The sequence below is a fragment of the Penicillium longicatenatum genome (assembly GCF_028827895.1).
Source record: "Penicillium longicatenatum strain IBT 33135 chromosome Unknown contig_7_segment0_segment0, whole genome shotgun sequence".
NCBI classification, from domain to species: Eukaryota; Fungi; Ascomycota; class Eurotiomycetes; order Eurotiales; family Aspergillaceae; genus Penicillium; species Penicillium longicatenatum.
In genome coordinates this window covers 448815-466799 of record NW_026643124.1, presented here as the reverse complement: position 1 = coordinate 466799, position 17985 = coordinate 448815, and the positions used below count along the sequence as shown (strand labels likewise).

The 17985-nt window shown below is 47.1% G+C and overlaps 8 protein-coding genes across 8 annotated transcripts; 3 read left to right on the top strand and 5 right to left on the bottom strand.

The window, feature by feature from the left end:
- Window positions 1-30: 30 nt before the first annotated feature.
- Window positions 31-1527, top strand: pfa4 (putative palmitoyltransferase with autoacylation activity Pfa4; the record flags this gene model as incomplete). The annotated part of the gene is made up of 5 exons (XM_057120838.1): window positions 31-313; window positions 526-599; window positions 646-945; window positions 995-1073; window positions 1127-1527. 5 exons carry the CDS (start codon window positions 31-33, stop codon window positions 1525-1527), a joined length of 1137 nt encoding a protein of 378 aa, XP_056966592.1.
- A 450-nt stretch (window positions 1528-1977) lies between these two features.
- On the bottom strand, window positions 1978-2994 carry N7484_010450 (NADP-dependent oxidoreductase; the record flags this gene model as incomplete). Its single annotated transcript, XM_057120837.1, has 1 exon — window positions 1978-2994. The coding sequence occupies one exon, from the start codon at window positions 2992-2994 to the stop codon at window positions 1978-1980; it is 1017 nt and encodes a 338-aa protein (XP_056966591.1).
- Window positions 2995-4528: 1534 nt separating this feature from the next.
- Window positions 4529-5916, bottom strand: N7484_010449 (uncharacterized protein; the record flags this gene model as incomplete). The annotated part of the gene is made up of 4 exons (XM_057120836.1): window positions 4529-5303; window positions 5358-5484; window positions 5542-5683; window positions 5746-5916. The coding sequence occupies 4 exons, from the start codon at window positions 5914-5916 to the stop codon at window positions 4529-4531; spliced, it is 1215 nt and encodes a 404-aa protein (XP_056966590.1).
- A 1381-nt stretch (window positions 5917-7297) lies between these two features.
- On the top strand, window positions 7298-8742 carry N7484_010448 (cytochrome P450; the record flags this gene model as incomplete). The annotated part of the gene is made up of 5 exons (XM_057120835.1): window positions 7298-7345; window positions 7393-7495; window positions 7554-7622; window positions 7675-8256; window positions 8309-8742. 5 exons carry the CDS (start codon window positions 7298-7300, stop codon window positions 8740-8742), a joined length of 1236 nt encoding a protein of 411 aa, XP_056966589.1.
- A 628-nt stretch (window positions 8743-9370) lies between these two features.
- On the bottom strand, window positions 9371-10756 carry N7484_010447 (FAD-dependent oxidoreductase; the record flags this gene model as incomplete). The annotated part of the gene is made up of 1 exon (XM_057120834.1): window positions 9371-10756. The coding sequence occupies one exon, from the start codon at window positions 10754-10756 to the stop codon at window positions 9371-9373; it is 1386 nt and encodes a 461-aa protein (XP_056966588.1).
- A 1961-nt stretch (window positions 10757-12717) lies between these two features.
- Window positions 12718-14139, top strand: N7484_010446 (uncharacterized protein; the record flags this gene model as incomplete). Its single annotated transcript, XM_057120833.1, has 5 exons — window positions 12718-12894; window positions 12958-13084; window positions 13142-13265; window positions 13334-13779; window positions 13829-14139. 5 exons carry the CDS (start codon window positions 12718-12720, stop codon window positions 14137-14139), a joined length of 1185 nt encoding a protein of 394 aa, XP_056966587.1.
- Window positions 14140-15440: 1301 nt separating this feature from the next.
- Window positions 15441-16321, bottom strand: N7484_010445 (uncharacterized protein; the record flags this gene model as incomplete). Its single annotated transcript, XM_057120832.1, has 2 exons — window positions 15441-15648; window positions 15690-16321. The coding sequence occupies 2 exons, from the start codon at window positions 16319-16321 to the stop codon at window positions 15441-15443; spliced, it is 840 nt and encodes a 279-aa protein (XP_056966586.1).
- Window positions 16322-16516: 195 nt separating this feature from the next.
- Window positions 16517-17184, bottom strand: N7484_010444 (uncharacterized protein; the record flags this gene model as incomplete). The annotated part of the gene is made up of 3 exons (XM_057120831.1): window positions 16517-16734; window positions 16820-16994; window positions 17038-17184. The coding sequence occupies 3 exons, from the start codon at window positions 17182-17184 to the stop codon at window positions 16517-16519; spliced, it is 540 nt and encodes a 179-aa protein (XP_056966585.1).
- Between the last annotated feature and the right edge of the window lie 801 nt (window positions 17185-17985).

Genomic DNA, 17985 nt, shown 5'->3' with positions numbered 1-17985 from the left:
TCTCTATTGTAGCAAGTTGTCAGGTCAAAAATGCGCGATGACTTCTCAATATCGCAGCTGGCCATCCCAGCGGTCAGCGTGCTGATCAGCTTTCTCGCTTACTCATCCCAGTACTTCTTTCTGCGGTTCGAGGATGCACCACTCCGGAGAGATGAAGTCTGGAAAATCAACATCTTCGCTTTATGCATTTGGATATGCTACTTTCGAGCTTGCTATGTAGACCCTGGTCGGCTACCTTCAGATCAAAATTCAGCAAATCCCGACAAGCAGGAGAAGGAGCCTGCCACGGGTCGGCAGCGATGGTGCCGTAGATGTGAGGCTTACAAGCCACTGCGGGCACATCATTGCAAGACATGTCAAAGGTTGCATAATATCACAAGGCTGCTTTGGCTCAAATTTTGCGTGGTATGTACTAACATCGATCTAGGTGTATTCCAAAAATGGATCACCATTGCCCGTGGACCTCCAATTGCGTATCACATTTTACTTTTCCCCACTTTATCCGTTTTCTATTCTACGCAACAGTTGGCATGTCTTACCTCGAGACCCTTCTCTGGAGCCGTGCGTCTATTGTCTGGGGTAACCGAAACCTACCCAGTGTAAGCAGTCTATTCTTCTTTCAATCCCAGTTACTGACTTTTCCAGTATATGGGTCCCTCTATTGTGCAACTAGGACATCTATTTATTTTGTTCGTTGTCAACAGCTTGACTGTCTTCGCTCTGTTAATTCTCCTTGTGCGAAGCTTGTATTCGCTTATCTTCAATATGACCACCATTGAATCCTGGGAGATAGAACGACACGATACACTCGTCCGACGAGCCCGTGTTCTTGGTGGTCATCTCGACGGACCAGGTGGGATAAAAGTCCGAATCAAGAAGCATGAGTTTCCGTATGATATTGGAATTTGGACCAACATCAAAGAGGGAATGGGAGGAAGCGCAAACGTTCGTTTCACCGTTCGAAATCTCAAAATCTGTCTAACGCCGCATATAGATTCTCAGCTGGTTTTGGCCATTAGCAGCTACCCCTGACCGTCGCACTGGGTGGGAGTTTGAAACGAATGGCTTTGAGGGTATGTCAGCCGATGCTTCGTAACGAGTAATGCTAACCACTGGGTATGTATAGATCCTGGATCCTCATGGCCACCGCCTGATCCAGATCGTATTCCTTGGCCAGTAAGCCGACCAGATCCTAATGACTTCCCATTACAATCATATTCATCTGCCCGAGATACCCTTGAGGCATTCAGACAGCGCCAGGCAGAAGATATCGATCGCCGCAGGCCATATTCTGAAGTTCAACGACGCAAGCGATTCCACGATCGATTCGAAAAGGAAGCCTATGAGAGTGATGAAGACCGAGGACCTGGACCAGTCTATGGCGATGACTCTGATGAAGGCGAGGAGTCCTGGCGGAATGCCGAAGGAGAGCGACTCCGTGACTTTGGCGTTGACGAGGACGTGGAATTCTATGATGAGGACGATGTACCTTTGGCTGTGCTTATGCAGCGACGAAAGCAGCGTTAATGAGGAGCGATCTGATATGGCAGCAGTGCTTATCTTTAGTTCAAATACCTATGGGTCCCGTCATTCGTCTCTTTTGGACATCCTACTGTACGCAAAAGTCCTATTCCTGAGGTGTCTTGCGTTTTTCTGAGAGCATACGATATCCTGCGTGGACTCATAATCTTAACGAATTCGAGGTTTCAAGGCCCATCAGCCGGTCGGAGAATCGACTGGGACGTTGCAGAAGCCCCAACCTTCGCACCTCGCTTAAATTTGACCAGGGAAGTGTTGGAGTTAATTTCTCTTTGGTCTCCTTTTAATTGCCGAAGTGCTTGCCATCCGATCATTCAGACTTTCACAAGCTATTAAAATATTCTCATGTAGGAAGATATCGTCAACGTCTTAGGTCAGAGCCAGCTGCAATGATGATGAAAGAAGACAACGCAATCCCAAATTAACCAATTTTCATAATCAAATACTGAGAATGAACTTCCCACGCCCAGAATACCGCCCATTCGCAAGATCATACGCCTCTCGCGCTTTCGTGAGCGGGTATGTGTCCACAACAAATGACCGAAGGGCACCTGCGTCCACTGCATCAGCAATGTAGCGCAAGGCTTCCGAGCTGCCTTTGACGACGAAAAAGACCGCACGAACTCCATCCTTACAAAGCCCGAGCTTCCGATGCTCTTCAACAAAATCATAGCTGGCAGACTCCAGCGAAATCAAAACCCCTGTCTCCTTTACATAGCCCCAACATTTCTTCAACAAATCACCCCCGACAACATCAATAATAACGTCGAATGTCCCTCGATGTTCCTCCAGCATGCTATACTCGACCACTTCGTCTGCACCTAGGGCCCGGAGAAATTCACCATTGCGAGAATTCGAGCTGCTCGCGGCAACTACAGTTACGCCAGCACCTGCAGCCATTTGCACGAGATATAGGCCGAGAGCGCCGCCTGCTCCGGTGATTAGCACGCGGCGGTCTTTGATCCGTGCGGACCGCGAGCGGAGCTCATCCACAGTGGGTCGAGGAATGCCGGCATGCTCGAACAAGGCCTCGTACGCCGTTGAAGCACTGAGTGGCATGGCTGCAGCCTCGGCGAAGCTCAAGGCAGTCGGCTTCAGCGCGATTTCATCCTCTTTGGCGATCGTGTATTCGGCCCATGTAGCCGCGCGGTTTACATCTGTCATACCGAAGACGTTATCACCTGGCTTGAACTTGCTGGTAGGCGAAAGGACCTCGGTCACAACTCCAGCAATGTCACTGCCGAGAATGGCGTACTCGTGAGCGTAGGTCTCCGGCCAGGTTAGCATGTCACGGATAATGGATGTGGCTTTGACGCGAACGAGGATGTCCCCTGGCTGGGAGGGCTTGGGGATGGGAACATTTTGATCAAGATTGAGCGCTGTAGATGGCGCGGGGTTGGAGGGTGTGTATGGCGCGGATCCAGAAGGCGCTGGGTGGACACGAACGGCTTGCATTGTGTCGCGGTGATGAGTAAGGGTACGAGAAAGTGGTATGCGGAGACAATTGGAAGGAGGATTGTATGAGATTAAATATCGCCTTAGGGTTTGAGCCTAGGATATACGAAAGAGAGGCTTGTCAACTCCAAGATAATCCAAGATGAACAAGGAATAGGCTATCCGCAGCGCGGGAATCAAAGATGATACCCATCGGGATACCTACAGGAACCTGCAGGCTTCTCGCGTGACTGCTGAGATACATATTGAAAAAGTGGGAGCTGTCAGTGAAACCAGTGTACTGGAAGCACGAAAATCTTGGAATTAGCCACCTGCAACACACTGGCTTTGATGGCCTGAGATAGTGATGCTAGCGAAGTATCGATACCTAGTAGAGATCGGCCTAAGACCTCGGACCTGCATGCGATCGAGTGGACGAAATAAACTCATTCCAGATGTGGATGACACCCTGGTGCGAAGATTGAGATGCGTACATATCTTGTCAATTGATCGGTCATCGTCATCCACATCAGATTTCCTCTCTGGGATCATCCCTACATACTTGAATAGTTTCCCCGTCTACAAGACATGTATATTCATGTATGGGGGAAGGCTGCGCTGATCAGCTCGCATGTCAGTTGCCTTAAACAAGACATTGCTACTATTGTAGACTTCCCTTATCAATTTAGACACACGTGTCCTAATTAAAGAGACTAAATTTGAAGAGCCCCGAAGATTTGACATATTTCGGGGAATCAAGACGCGATTGAGGTTCCAAAACCCAAGGTTGCACAAGTATTGATGTTTGCTTTCTACCCATCATCTCAACGAAGGCCTTAGTTGGTGTCTTTATTAGTCAATAATCTGATTCTATTGGTAATGACCAGGCAGGTGTTCCATTCCTCAAGTCCAGCCCCGGAGGGCTTGACATTTTTTGATCTTGAAAATTACAGCAGTATGGTCCGGATGTAAATTACATGTAAATTTATGTATTCCTACAAAATACTCGCCCCACTTCAATTGTTACATATAATGAGGGGTAGACATGAGATGTTGTACCTACATACATATATCATATGCATGCATTGTAATGCCCCGGCATAAATTGAAATGGTGGACGTCTTGGCTAAGAGCGGTGTGCCATGCTGTGCATCGAGTAACCTATCTCCACACATACGCATCGATTCGCTCCTCTGCTGCCACGATGACCAGCCCGAGATTGGAGAAAAGTAAAACCCCCAAAGCAAAACTTAAAAGTCAAATGGCAGTTAATGCTGGATTGCCGGCTCAGTGGCACTTGAGAGCTTGTCACGACAGTATCATCTCGTCAGGATTTCACCGAGATATATCGTATTTGGGATTTAGAAGCATAATCCAAGTGCAATTCGTGCTGATTAGAGCCCCATGAGGCTCAAGTGTAGCACTGCACCATAAAAGTACTATTTCAACCACTGTGGGCTTTCTACGTTAGGTAAAGTCTTGCAGATTACAGATCAACAATGCATCCTTGGATGTGTTTGAATTTTCGGAATCAAGTAATCTCTAAACCACGAGGCTAACAATATTCACATGAATGGACTGCACCCTCTATGATGACTTGTTGCTGCGCATCAGAGCCCTCGGGTTTCCAAAACCCATTGAGCTTCAGCCCAGCTTTGTTGAGCAGAATCTCCCATTCATTCTTGGTTCGCTCCGCTGCTGCGAAAGCAGTCATCATAGTCATATCACCAATTGCAGCCATCCATGGAATGTTGGTCTCCGGCATGGCCTTCTCGTGAATCAAGAGCAAAGAGTCGGGACTCATTGCCTCACGAAGCCTCGATAAAATCTCCACGGCCTGCTTGTCTGGCCAGTCGTGGAGAACGGTGCGGAGATAGTACGCCTTTGCTCCTTTAACAGGCTGCTCATCAAAGAAATTGTGAACCTGAGTCTCGATTTCCATGGAGCTTTCTGCGGTCTCCGTCACATGAGACAGATCCTGCAGAATAAGTCTTCCCGGCAAGTTGGGGAACCTTTCGCGGAAGGCCGCGAGATCTTTACCCCGACCACCTCCGACATCCACTAGAAGAACCTCGGAGGGGCTCTGAACCTGTAGCTTCTTCTCAACTGGGAAGAAATCCACCCAGCTCTTCTCGTCCCGACGGTAGGGGGATGCCATGACTGTGTCGAAAGCGTTTTGGTAATAAGGCTTCGACGCCATGTAATCAAAATATCCACGCTTGGACCCAAGTACGAAGTTCCATGGGCAGTCATCATGATCATCTGGATTCTTCCATCCTTTCTCTTTGAAATATTCGGGTAACTGGGCGATGAAAAGAAACATATGAGTGCTGCATATGTTAGTTATATATTGACTTTTGAAACGTAGGGACAGGGATATTCACAAGAATATTATCGCTCCAGACATCCAGAACGACGAAACATAGGACGATGTGAATCGCGTGGATGAGAAGGTATCAGAGGTGTGTTGTTTGAGAATATCCAAAGGCACAAGTGCCCTCATAATCCTTCCTAATTCTCATCAACACCGAGCAAGACCTTGAGTAGTAGGAAGAGACAGATATTTACCAACTAGCTTTGGATCCGCTTTGACATCTTCAGAGAGCTGACCAACGCGTACTTTCCCATCTTCGCTTTCAGAAGCCCGCTTAATTATAGCATCAAAGAGCTTAAGATCTACAGCAAGACGAACTGTGATGGCTTGGTGGCACTTGAAGCCGATCAGCCTAACCCACACTTGGAGAACCCGATTCGGGGGAGTTGAAATATTACCGTATAAGAGAGCCTCAGTGTCTTATCCAGAGGAGTTTCACAACGACTTTTCAATCGATCACAAGCCTGAGAAAGCTGAGCTAGCTGCTGCGGGTCCGCAGTCTCGAGGCTACCGGAAGAAGTGACGAGATCAATGGACTTGATAAGCTGAGAAATGTCCATATTCGACATTATGGCAGAATATATCGGCAATTCTCGCAAATCTGAAGAGTCACGTTCGTGTGGTTGCCCGGGAATGGGGTTGTAAAAAGATAAAATGACAGAGATTGGTAAGGGAATTAATTAAAAAGGACCAGGTGAATGAAGCGAGGAATCAGCCAATAATTGACACTTATATGAAATGCTTCCGCACTACAAAAGGCCTTGTTACTTGATAAATATGGGATTAATGCCTTAGAAGGGTAGTCTGGAAAGAAGTGGAGGCATGGAGGGGCCGAGGGGATTGCGCTACGTATCAATGTGATAGAGCGTTGTCAGTCCATGTCGGACATGTGGACTCAGTGGACTTTCTCAGATGGTGGAGAATTGTGCTATCGCCTCCCAGAATTGATTGTTTTATACTTGCATGAAAGTCCACCGGGCACAGTGATTATTCCGGGCATTACTGCAGTGCATACTGTAGTCCCTTTCGCATTTTGTTGGGATCTTGTGTGACGTGATCGTCATTCTGCAACTTGTGACATATCATTTCGATCGACTATTTGCCTTGGCTTCCCTGAGCCTATAGGTACCGACCGTTGGTAGTTTGGCAGAGCAAGTACGGGTTGTCCAATAGAATGCGCTGCGGAGACTTTTACTAATTTTTGCGTCGTATGTGGGATGGAGAGCTGAACTGCGGATCCATTCAAGATGCGATGACCCCTCATCAAACATGTCGATCGATTTTCAATATTGCCGTGCACCTTTTTACGCTAAGACCCAATTGAACTAGCTGTTTTCTGTTGGTCACGGTATTTCTCTTGAACTGTATATATTACCAGCTAGAGAGAAATTTTAACCCATACATTGCATGCTGGATCAATTATTCAGCTGCGTTAATCGTAGTTAATTTATGGGGTATTACGTAGGTGACTAGGGGGTTTGGTCGCTTTTCCACCTCACAATTATCCTCAAGCAGCGTAGGCCGTGCAGGGTCTTTTCCCCCTACTCAAACATTCAATCCATCTCATTGTTACGGCATTGCTTAAAATGTCTTTCAGTCTAAAAGAAAAGGTTTCAAGATATCAAAACTTGGAGTTCAGCGGCCCCTACATATTTTATGGACTCGTCATCTGCCTTCTAGGCTATTGGTGGAAATCTACACAGCTGAAGAATCCATCTGGGCTGCCTGTAATTGGCAGAAGATGGTATGAGTTGGGCAATGGCAGAGCTAGACAGCGTTTCCGGGAAGATTGCCTTGGTGTCGTCAGGTCCTCTCTGGAGAAGGTCAGTCATATTCCGATTCCGATAGGGTTTCTCTATCTAAGATCTCATTTTTGAGCAGTACGGAGATGCATTTTATCTCTATACTGATTCTAGGTACCGCTTAATTCTTTCTCGTAACTATGCGGATATGATCCGCAATGAAACGCGTCTGGATTTCAACACAGCGCTTGCAGATGTAAGCAAACCACCCTGCAGGGAAATCAAAGACTGACAAAGGAATAGAAACTTGTCAATGGTGTACATGGCTTCGAGGCAATGGAATCAATGACAAGCAAAACAAGAATGGTACGAGCTGTAACGAAGCATTCACTTACTCGTCATTTGGGTAAGACCCTTCCCACCTCATTTCCTTGTACTAGAATCCCTATCTAACTCTATAAAAGGGACATTTGTTGAGCCACTTAATGAAGAGTCCGACTATGCACTTCGTCAGGTCTGGACTGACGAACCTGGTATCACTCCATAATCTATCTATATTGAGATTGGGGCTGACAAGTATATCAGAATGGCACGAAGTTATGTTGAAAGACTGCGTGTGGAAAATATTTGGACAGATAATGTCTAGGACTTTCATCAACGACAAAGACTTTTATCGCAACCCAGAGTGGGTGCATGCGAGCTCTGAGTATGTGGAGCTATCAGCTTTGGCCGGATATGAGCTTCGAGCCTTCCCGAAATGGGCAAAGAAATTTGCCGCACCTTTTCTTCCAAGTTGTCAGAAGCTTCAGTCCCTCTTCGATCATATCAATCTGCTGTTGAAGCCTTTGAAGAAAAAGCTAGACGAGGAAAAGCTGGAAATTGACCCCAGTAATCCCTTAAGCTTCTTACATCAAAAGCTTGAAGGTCGTTCAGATGAGCTTGGGTCTATGTTAATTGCTCTCTGTCTCGTGTCATACGACGGAGGAGGCGAATTGTTTACTCATGTTCTTCATTCCGTTTGGAGGAATGATCAGCTTATAAGGGATCTTCGTTCTGAGGTTATAAATGTGGTTGGAAATGAGGGCTTCAACAAGAACACCTTACAGAATCTCGTTCTCATGGACAGTGTCCTGAAGGAGGCTATGCGTATGCATCCAGAGTCCGTTCGTAAGTCTCACTCACCTGCGAACGAGGAGCCCCACTTGACCGTTGATATTAGTCCAAATGCAACGAATCGCTTTAGAGGAAGTCGTGTTACCAGATGGACTCATTATCCCCAAAGGAACTCCACTCTTGGTATCGGGTTGCCATATGCTCGACGCTTCAGTGTGGCCTGATGGTGACCAATTTGATGGCTACCGATTTTACAATCTACGCCAAAAAGCAGACTCTTCTGCAAGCCAGGCATCATACAACTTCACATCAACTTCTAAAGACCATTTCGGTTTCGGCCACGGATCTCAAGCATGCCCTGGGAGGTTTTTTGCATCGTATATGCAAAAGATACTCCTCTGCCATGTGATAATGAAGTATGACGTTTTGGTCACGATTCCTGAAGAAGGCGCGTGGTTTCAACGTGGAGCCACTCATGTGGCCCATCCAGGCTTGAAAGCCCGTGTCAGGCGAAGGAAAGAGGAGATAAAACTGTGGTGAGAGATATTTGTGATCGAGAAAGACCCAGGTTCTCTCTACGTCTCTTAGACCACTTTGCCTGATGTTTACCGCGTGCATATCTATTTCGGCTTCAAGCGATATGTGGCGCAATTCGTTTAGAATACTTGCACTTATTCGCTACTATTTTGGCAAAAGTTGAATAGAAACATTTCTCTCCCTCGGTTGAATTAGCCAAATTCCCTTTTTCTTCTTCTGTGCTTGTTATTAAAGTCCGTTTTGCTACCGCACTCACCTATCACGTTTTGCGGTTGATGTTCATACCTATCGTTGTGCACATGATCGTTGGATATCAGGTTAATGACCAAGAGAAAGAAAGGCAGCAGTAAAGTGATATGCATGAAAAGCGATTACTATTATCTTACGTGTAATTACTTAAACATATCATACCTCTAACTTTGATAACTCAGTGTGACCTATTCAGTCTAATTGAGAAGAATATGTGACATGCTGAGGTCAGCCCTCTGGTTCACTCCGGTTCAGCGAAATTTATAGATTCTATATTAATGTACGACAGACGAAGAGTAAGTACATTAGACTAGTGGCAGAGGACAAAGCCTCCAGAAGATGATACAAGGCTTATTTATGAAATACAGTATGATCGTATTGCCTAGACTGATACCTCAAATCCTAGATGCTCTCTACAGAACTTTCTACTCTCCTCACTCACGTCAAACCCATTGACCCACATTCTACCACCAGGCTCAAACGTGCTTTTGCAAGCTGGATCCGGCGCCGGCCTCTCCCTAATCACCTTCTCTCTAACCTTCTCAAGTCCAAGTTCGGCTAATTGTGACCGCTGCATATCACGAATAGCATTCCATTTAGCATCTCGGGCGATCTGAAGTTCCCCATCCGGGAGAGTCATGTCAACAGCATTGCCACAGCTGATGCTGCGCAAATGCTCCACGCGAGCCTGCCTAAACTGGCTCCACGCATTCATCACTTTCGTCAGATCCTCCTTCGATCTCAAATGCCCCACAAACTCTGCCAGACTTGCCGTATCTTCAATCGCCATCCCTGCTCCCTGCGCAGCATGAGGGAGGAGGGCATGAGCCGCATCCCCAACCAGCGCTACTCTTCCAGAAGCACTGACGTAACTGGGAATAGGAGCCACTTCACCCAAAGTCCAGGAAACGCACTCCCCCTCTTGTATAAGAGACGCCAACGCCCGCACCTCCTCACACCACTCCGATACAAGCCCGCGCATCGTCTCAATATCGGCAGGGTGATTCCAAGCCCCGAGCGGCACCCCTTCGCTCGGTCGCGGGACACCGATTACAACATTATACAACTCGCTTGAGGCAACCGTATACCCTAACACAAACGCACCGGGCCCCACCCATGATTTGGCTTCTGGGGAAGCCATGAAGGGTGCAGTAATGGGGTTAGAGAGCATTCGCGACCGCGGAATCACAGCGCGATAGTTATGTTCCCGATACGGCGTAGGGGCCACATCCTTTGACGCTGGCAAGCATCGCCTGGCCTTGGACCAGATCCCATCTGCCGCGACCGTGAGGTCCGCTTCGATGGTTTCACCATCTGCCGTATGGACAGTGCCGGTTTCGTGGTCCACGGATAGAACAGATTTTCCAAAGGAAACAGACACGTTGGGTAGCTGCTTTACGCGCTCGAAAAGCACTTGTTGCAGGTCTGGTCGGTAGACCTGCCATTGGGGCCAACCATAGAGCCATGTGCTAGTGGGATTGTTCATGTTGAAGGACAGTTCGGTGTTGTCTTGCCAGCGCCGAACGGACATATGAGAGGATTGGAAGGCGACCTTCTCCAGGGATGGTGTTAGGCCCCATTTGTGCAGGATGCGGGTGCTATTTGGGAAGAGCTGCAGTCCGGCGCCAAGCTCGCTGAGAGAGGCATTGGATTCTAGGACTGTAATCTGGTGGTCGGGGTTTATGTCTGAGAGTGCTATTGCTGATGACAGACCGGCCATACCAGCACCAATGACGGTGATTTTCAATGGAATACCTGGTTGAGACATCTTGATTTGCGAAAGCTGAGCGGAACGAATTTAGATCCAGGTGCTGCCTCGCCGGATGATTGGGAGATGAGGGATGATTTTAATGTGGATGCTTAAGGTCTTCCCTACAAGCCCCGCCTACCGTGCTATCGGTACCAAGCAAGTAGAGCGGATGGCTTTTTGGAAGCGCCCTTTCTGACCTGTATAAACCCCAATTATTGCACACTACGCTCTATAGTTTCACCCGTTTAGTTCTGGTGGAATATGGTTGAATCGTGTGGGCCCTTCAACACATTGCCCCCCACCAAGACCACGCAGTTCCCAGCTCAGTCGTGTGTCGTGGACAACATCTTATGGTTACACAAGCTGATCAATTGAGTTTCCCGCCAACTCACATGCATCACCATGCATATGCAGTCGCGACCTACGTTCAAAATACGTGGTTGTGACGGCGAGCCCTGCCACACTGCCTTGGTCACGTCATTTTACTTTCTGCACGTCGGGGAAAGATGTGGATAGCACCAATGGTAGTTGAAGGAGCACGCGTAATGAGCTGTGTATGTGTGAAAGGGCAGTACAGTACCTGCGTGGGGTGTTGTTACTACATCCACAGGGAGATCGGTATGAGCTGAATGTTCCTTCCACACTGGTGTATACCGGGGACAATTATAGTTGAGAGCCCCGCAATCTGCACGTTGTTATTGTTTGGATACCATAGCGTGATCGTGTCCCGTTCTCAAATCCACCTACTATCTATTCTCAAAAATAGTCATATACGCATTGGCTATTATCTGACATAGCCTATCGGGTGTGGGATGTTAATCTCCCGGCCCTGTTGAAGATGCGATCGAGGAGTTCTTCCCTGCATGTTACGATGCACCACTTCCGATATAGCCCGATTAATGTACAACTATGAGCAATACGAGCGGGTTCTATCCCAGACTATCGTGGATAACTTCATTGTACCCGTGGAGGACAATTCTATTTGCCTTGTGCATCTTTGGGTTCTCGGAATTCCTTGGCCGGGGGACCAGGTTTTCGATTTGAATGGGCAAAGCGCCTGGACAGCCATTGCGCAACCAGTTAGGCTCTACCACGTTCACAGAACCTTGACTCATCGGCGGATAGTGACGTTACTCTAACGGGCGTTGCTTCCATGGCACATGGTTGAGACCAAGTGAAGCGCACTGACTTACAGTATATGGGTTTGTCATGCACTAGTTTTGCGACTAATGATTTTTGTGCTACGGACAATCCTTCCATGGTGGAGTCATGATGGAGACAAAGTGAAGTGTACTCACTTGCATGCAGCTGACTGTACAGTAATGCAATAATTCCACGATCAGCGCTCATCCAGCCAGCTTTCTTTTGTATCCACATCTGGACCTCGCAGATGGGCCCGGCCGATGCAGATCTCCGTAGCCACAGCCAGCCACCGCCTTGCGAAGATGTACCCCTCCATGTATACTCGATGCATCACTTTATTCTTGCAGACCGCCATTTGCAATTGGAAATCGCCGTGTTTTATTTCAGTCCCAACAAACTCATGCATCTTCCTGTGGGGAGCCTACACATTATTGGTGCGGGGTCGAAGGATTCCTGTATTTGTCTGTGGTCTGTCTGTTTTGATGAATAAGTGGTAACGTGTGATACAACGCGTTTCCTCGGGAATTGAGACGTATCTCCCTCAATCTTGCAGCGACTCGACTGTCGCTTCGAGTAGCGCTGTCATATGCAGGCAAATTATGGGAAAATAGAAATAACAGTCAAATTTCATTACCAGGTATCGAGATACTGATACTGCGTGATCGCGGCTGCACCCACATGACTTTGTACAAGTGGATTTTCCAGCAATGGTGGATAGAGGTTGATAAATAGAATCTCAACTCTGCGAAATCACTATCAGGACCCTTCACCTTGTTTGGTACAGAGAAAACCACCAATCAGATGCTACGACCTTCCTCATAAGAATCACATCCAACATGACGTTCCAGGAATCTTCCAATCTTTCTAGTCTGACTACCAAGGCCGTGGCATCAATTGGTGCATACGAAGCGGCCAAAACAGAAAAGGCCCGGCATGATGCGCTTGAAGCTGCGACAAGGCTCGTAAGGGCTCTCGAAGAACCTTCCGATGCGATTTATAAGTTATTCGCTTCGGTATGATCCAGCTTTCCGCAATTGAGCTACCTAGTACTAACTTCTTATATTCGGAAACAAAAGCCTGCAGTTCTCATGGCCATTAAGACTGCCAGTGACCTGGGTATCTTCACTATTTTATCTCAAACGACTTCTTTTGCAACTTGTAAAGAGCTAGCTGCACGGAAGAACGCAGACCTTCAGCTCGTTGGTAAGTACTATCCATATCCATAGCGATTTTATTGCAATTTTGACTGGATTTCGACAGAACGTATCATGCGTGTTCTTGTTTGCAACGGTTTTGCTAGTGAGCTGGGTCTCGGTCAATATGGGCCGACTGATTTTTCACGGCAAATGACGGAGAGGAAAACAATCGGAACAATGGATTCACTGTAAGCATCCGGCTTAGTTCTCCCGCAACTGTAGGCCATTCATTTCCGAGCTAACGTGACCAATTAAGCTTCGTGGACTTTCTACCCATAATTAACAAAACACCGGAGTTCTTTCAAAAGTCCGACTACAGGAATCCTGGAGACCCCAATGATGGGCCATTTCAACATGCCTATAGCACAACTGGTACTTGTTGGGACTGGTTAGCTAAGAATCCAGAGGCACTAGACCGCTTTAACACTTTCATGGAGGGTGGCCGAGACGAGATCGCCCACTGGGCTGACTGGTTTCCTGTTCAGGAGAAGTTACTTGATGGGGCAGTGGATAATCGTCCGCTGATTGTTGATGTTGCCGGGGGCCGTGGTCATGACCTTTCAGGATTCAAGGAACGATTCCCCGTGGGAACTGGAAAACTCGTGCTTGAGGATTTGCCTTCAGTTATTGAGGACATTCAACAGCTTGATAGCGATATCCAGAGAGTCAAACATGACATTTTCACGCCTCAGCCAGTCCAAGGTTTGTTCTGTTCCTTTTCTGTTCTCGTATTGTCTAACGGATACTGCAGGGGCTCGTGCATACTACTTCAAGCACATTATGCATGACTGGGATGACGATCACTGCAGGGTGATTTTAAAACATATTACTGCTGCTATGGAGAAAGGATACTCCAAAATATTGATCGAAGATTATATCGTTCCTGACCAAAATGCAGGGCCAAAGGAGACTTTGACTGATATGATTGTCATGGTATGGTGTCCAGGGATTGAACGGACTCGTCACAGATGGACCGAGCTTTTGCAGTCTGTCGGGTTAACAGTCAAGAACTTCTGGCTGCCTCAGGGGCACAACAAAGGCATTATTGAAGCGGAACTATAGAATAATTCCGTCGGGGCCTGAAGCGGACAGAACCTACTTCCTATATGGCTTGATGCAGCTCAGCAGCTAGCTTCTCTAGTACTCATCCCATCTGAGAATCATCCTCGTCCATTTCCAAGTGAGAATGACTTCCACAAAGTCATTTTGCAGTGACACTGCAGAGTAAATACAACAGTCATTTATAGTCATATGAATGGAGTTCTTGGCCGGTATTGAGGGTCAGTGCTCTGCAGATGGCGATACCTAGACCAAGCTGCCTCAATTATCAAGAATAGCTAGCTACGACTGTAGCCGCTTGCTATCAGAAGTATATTTCAAGTTTCTTTGCATTTCTACAAGAATGCCGTGAACGATAGTTGCGGGGTTCTATTATGTAGCGATAGAAGCAAGCTAATGTGATCAAAAAGCGTTTGACCTGCTCCCTCCGACTATATTTATCCCAAATACTCTAGGCGGGTTGATTAGCCATAGACCTGGATTTAGAATGAAAAGAATATGAAGTGAAGCTTTAATTGTAAAGTCAGTGGAAATACTAGCCTGTTGTAACTTGTGGGCAGATAATACTATGTGTACGTACCACTTTACTGTACAGTACATTCCTGTTCAGCATTCGCTCTGGCCTTTCGATGTAGCTAATTGTAAGATATCAGAAACACTGCTTCTGTCCTTGGGACGTTACTGTACCCTCCTCGGATCTTAAAGCGATGGAATCTCCTGGTCGTATGGTTTGATGCGCAAGAGGAATCGCGGCCTGCAGGTTCTTCCAGTTTCGCGATTCTGAACCGCCAACAAGGTGTCCGACCAATGGACACACAGTATTTACCTCGAACCGCAAAATCCAATCGGCTTTTCCGTACCGTAACAAAGCTACTTTCCCGTGTGCTTCTCGTTGCTATATACAGTACAATAGTTTCAACTCCACCCTTGGCGATACATTGAGGTATATTCCCAGAAAATATTCTTTCCGTGAACGCCATCGGGTTCTTCCAGCAATTTTCATTTGCCTCTCTCTAACATAAAACTCCTCGTCCTTGAACGGGAACGGCCGATTTGCCTAGAGCTCCTCATTCTTCCTGGGACACTACGCAGTGAGTGACAGGATCTATTGCTCGAACGTGGTATGGCGGGACTAATTGATTCATGTTCTATTTGCATATAACTGAAAAGAGTTCGACCAAGCAAAAACAAACGCATAAATAGCGCAGGCCTAATGCTGGTTGAGCTCCAACTTTCCAAGCCAAAATCAGACTTGATATTCATCTGAAGAAAACGGCGCAATCTTCAACCTGTCCATCCAACTGTTAATCTACGATCGCTGTCATTGAATTGTGAATCCCGATCATTTTTCGAGCATCGTCAACACTTAGACGCGCTGGCAACTGATTATTGGTCAGGAAACAGCTGACAGCATATTCTAGGTTGCTGCAAATACTGATAATATCAGGCCGAGTTACCAAAACATGGAACATCAAAGCCTTCATCTGCATCTCATTGAATTGGCCATTTTCTCTGTATGAGGTTAGCCAGGGAAACTTCATGGAAGCGCGTACATTAACCTTCCACAGTCTTGGCCAACCAGCAACGTTATACTTAGACCTTGTGACACCGACCATTTTTTACCAACTTGCTTGTATCGAAAGATAGCATCGCGAACAAGTGACTTTCCGGGAGCTGGAAGGCGTCGGTTGCTAGTATTTCTAATGGCTGCCTCGATGAAGTCAAGAACATTGGTAGTGAACTTTCTCGGTCCGAGATTGAGACGCCTGTTCTTTTCCTCATTACAGATGGTCTCATAGAGCATGTTGACTTGGAATTTTGCGAGACGAATCCTCATATAGTTTTCTCCGTTTGGGTTGCCCATCTCCTTGATATATTTACAGATTCCGGCGATCCTTTGTCTCACAGACGAGCCTGGTGAGACGCTAAAGTCCACGAAACTCCACAATCCTTCAGCTTGGCAGTGATTGACTTGAGTTTCCAAGTAGGCCAAGTCTTGCGGGAAAAGACGGTCACCTAGTTCCATAGCTTGTCGAAGTTTGTTTGTACTTAAATCCGGAAACAATAGTATCATGTTTGGAGCATGGTCAATGGGCATGACTTCAGGGAGCTGGACATGTGGTAAGGCTTCCAGGGAAAGAGAAGGACTAGCGCATTGATTTTCCTCGGCCGGATCATCAACCATATGTGGACTTAAAAATTGCTCAGCAGCTTAGGAGATGAGAACCGCTGGCTCTGCCAGTGGTGGTCCCATGCCAATGGCATCTATATTTTCGGGCGTATTATGTAGCGTAGAACCCCCTGAGCCAGCGGCTGGCGGCGTATAATCGAATGTAGACTAGGCCGGGTCCAAATGTGCGGGTCTTGGCACATCTAACAACTAGAAAGGATCGAGATCCGCCGGATTAGAGAAATCAGAGCCCAAGGTATTGGCTCCTACATCTGGACTGGGAACAGACTTGGGGGTTGGATACGAGCATGTTTCCGGAGGCTGTGGTTTTGGCGAATTAATCTCCGAGTTCGAAGGTATGGGCGAGATACCGAGATCGTGGGTGAACTCACTGAACTCACTCCAGGAAGTGGATTCCGTCGTGGGATCTACAGAGATCAAGTCAGTACATGCGGTGTTGAATAAATTGCGTAGCAAATCAAAGCAGAAATTGAAATGGAACAGGCTATGCACCGTCATTTTCTCCAACCTGCGAGTCCAATAAGACTTGATTTCTGGGCATGTCGAGAAAAGGCATGGTTGGCATCAAGCATGGTATACCCGCTTTGGCGGCCACATCCTGCCTCTCTGCCTCTGAAAGAGATTGAAGGGCCAATAGGTTATATCGAGCCAAAGCAGGGAACTGACACTGATCAATAATCTATTAATGATATCCGAGCTCTGGTACTTACTCCTTCAGATCTTGCGAGTTGCTGATAGCCCGATAAATTCTCATTTGAGGATGAGTCCCTGGGATCTGTCAATATCGAACGATTTGGCTCAGGGACCGAAGCGCAAGGACGGGCCCGGAACGCGACAGTCAAAAAGCGATCCGCCATCAACAGAAGTAACCCTAATACCTTGCGAGGGCTGAAGGTCCCGCATCTCGCGAACCATTCCTGCTAGCTACGAAAGAAGTTCCGCCTTTAAATCCTCACTTCGTTTCACCCATCCTCTGCCGATTATGTCTCCCTTAATCCTTTCCATCACGATATAGGTCCTCCCGGAACGAGTAAATACGCATAAAACTCTTGGTACCGGGATAGATATATGTTGCGATATGAACCGTATTGTTGATGCTTCAGGAAATAAACGCGGCGCCCATACTTAACGCATAGTCGGACTGTCAATATAAGGACGTTCACTTCTCGAGGTCGAATACGCTTAAGGGTTCTGATCGCTAGAAGTGTCGAGCACCGATACAGAATGTTATCATGGAGTTATTTGGATAAGTTCAACGAAGCAGGGGATGGTGAGGGTCAGGCCCCTTTTGATTGGACGACATTGTGATTATATTCGACATAAAGGAGATGTCGAAGGTAATATATCGGAAGAATTTCCTGCTTGCTATTGGATAGCAAGGAATCTAGTAAGCCACTGGTGATTGAAACAGATAGTATAGGAACAGAAAGTCCTCGATGGGAGGTGATATTATTCGGTGAAGTGGAAGTCCGCGATTCCTGGTTCGGAAGATGTCCTGAGCTGCACGTGATATCACTCGAGGCGGTTGGACCAGCGCAAGTTCCTGCTGCCTCAAGCTTTTGACTTGAACTGCTAGACCAATCAGATTGATTGTGCAAGTTTTAGAGCAATCTATTTGGGGAGCTGCAGTCTTCCAAACCGGTCATCACAAAGGAAGA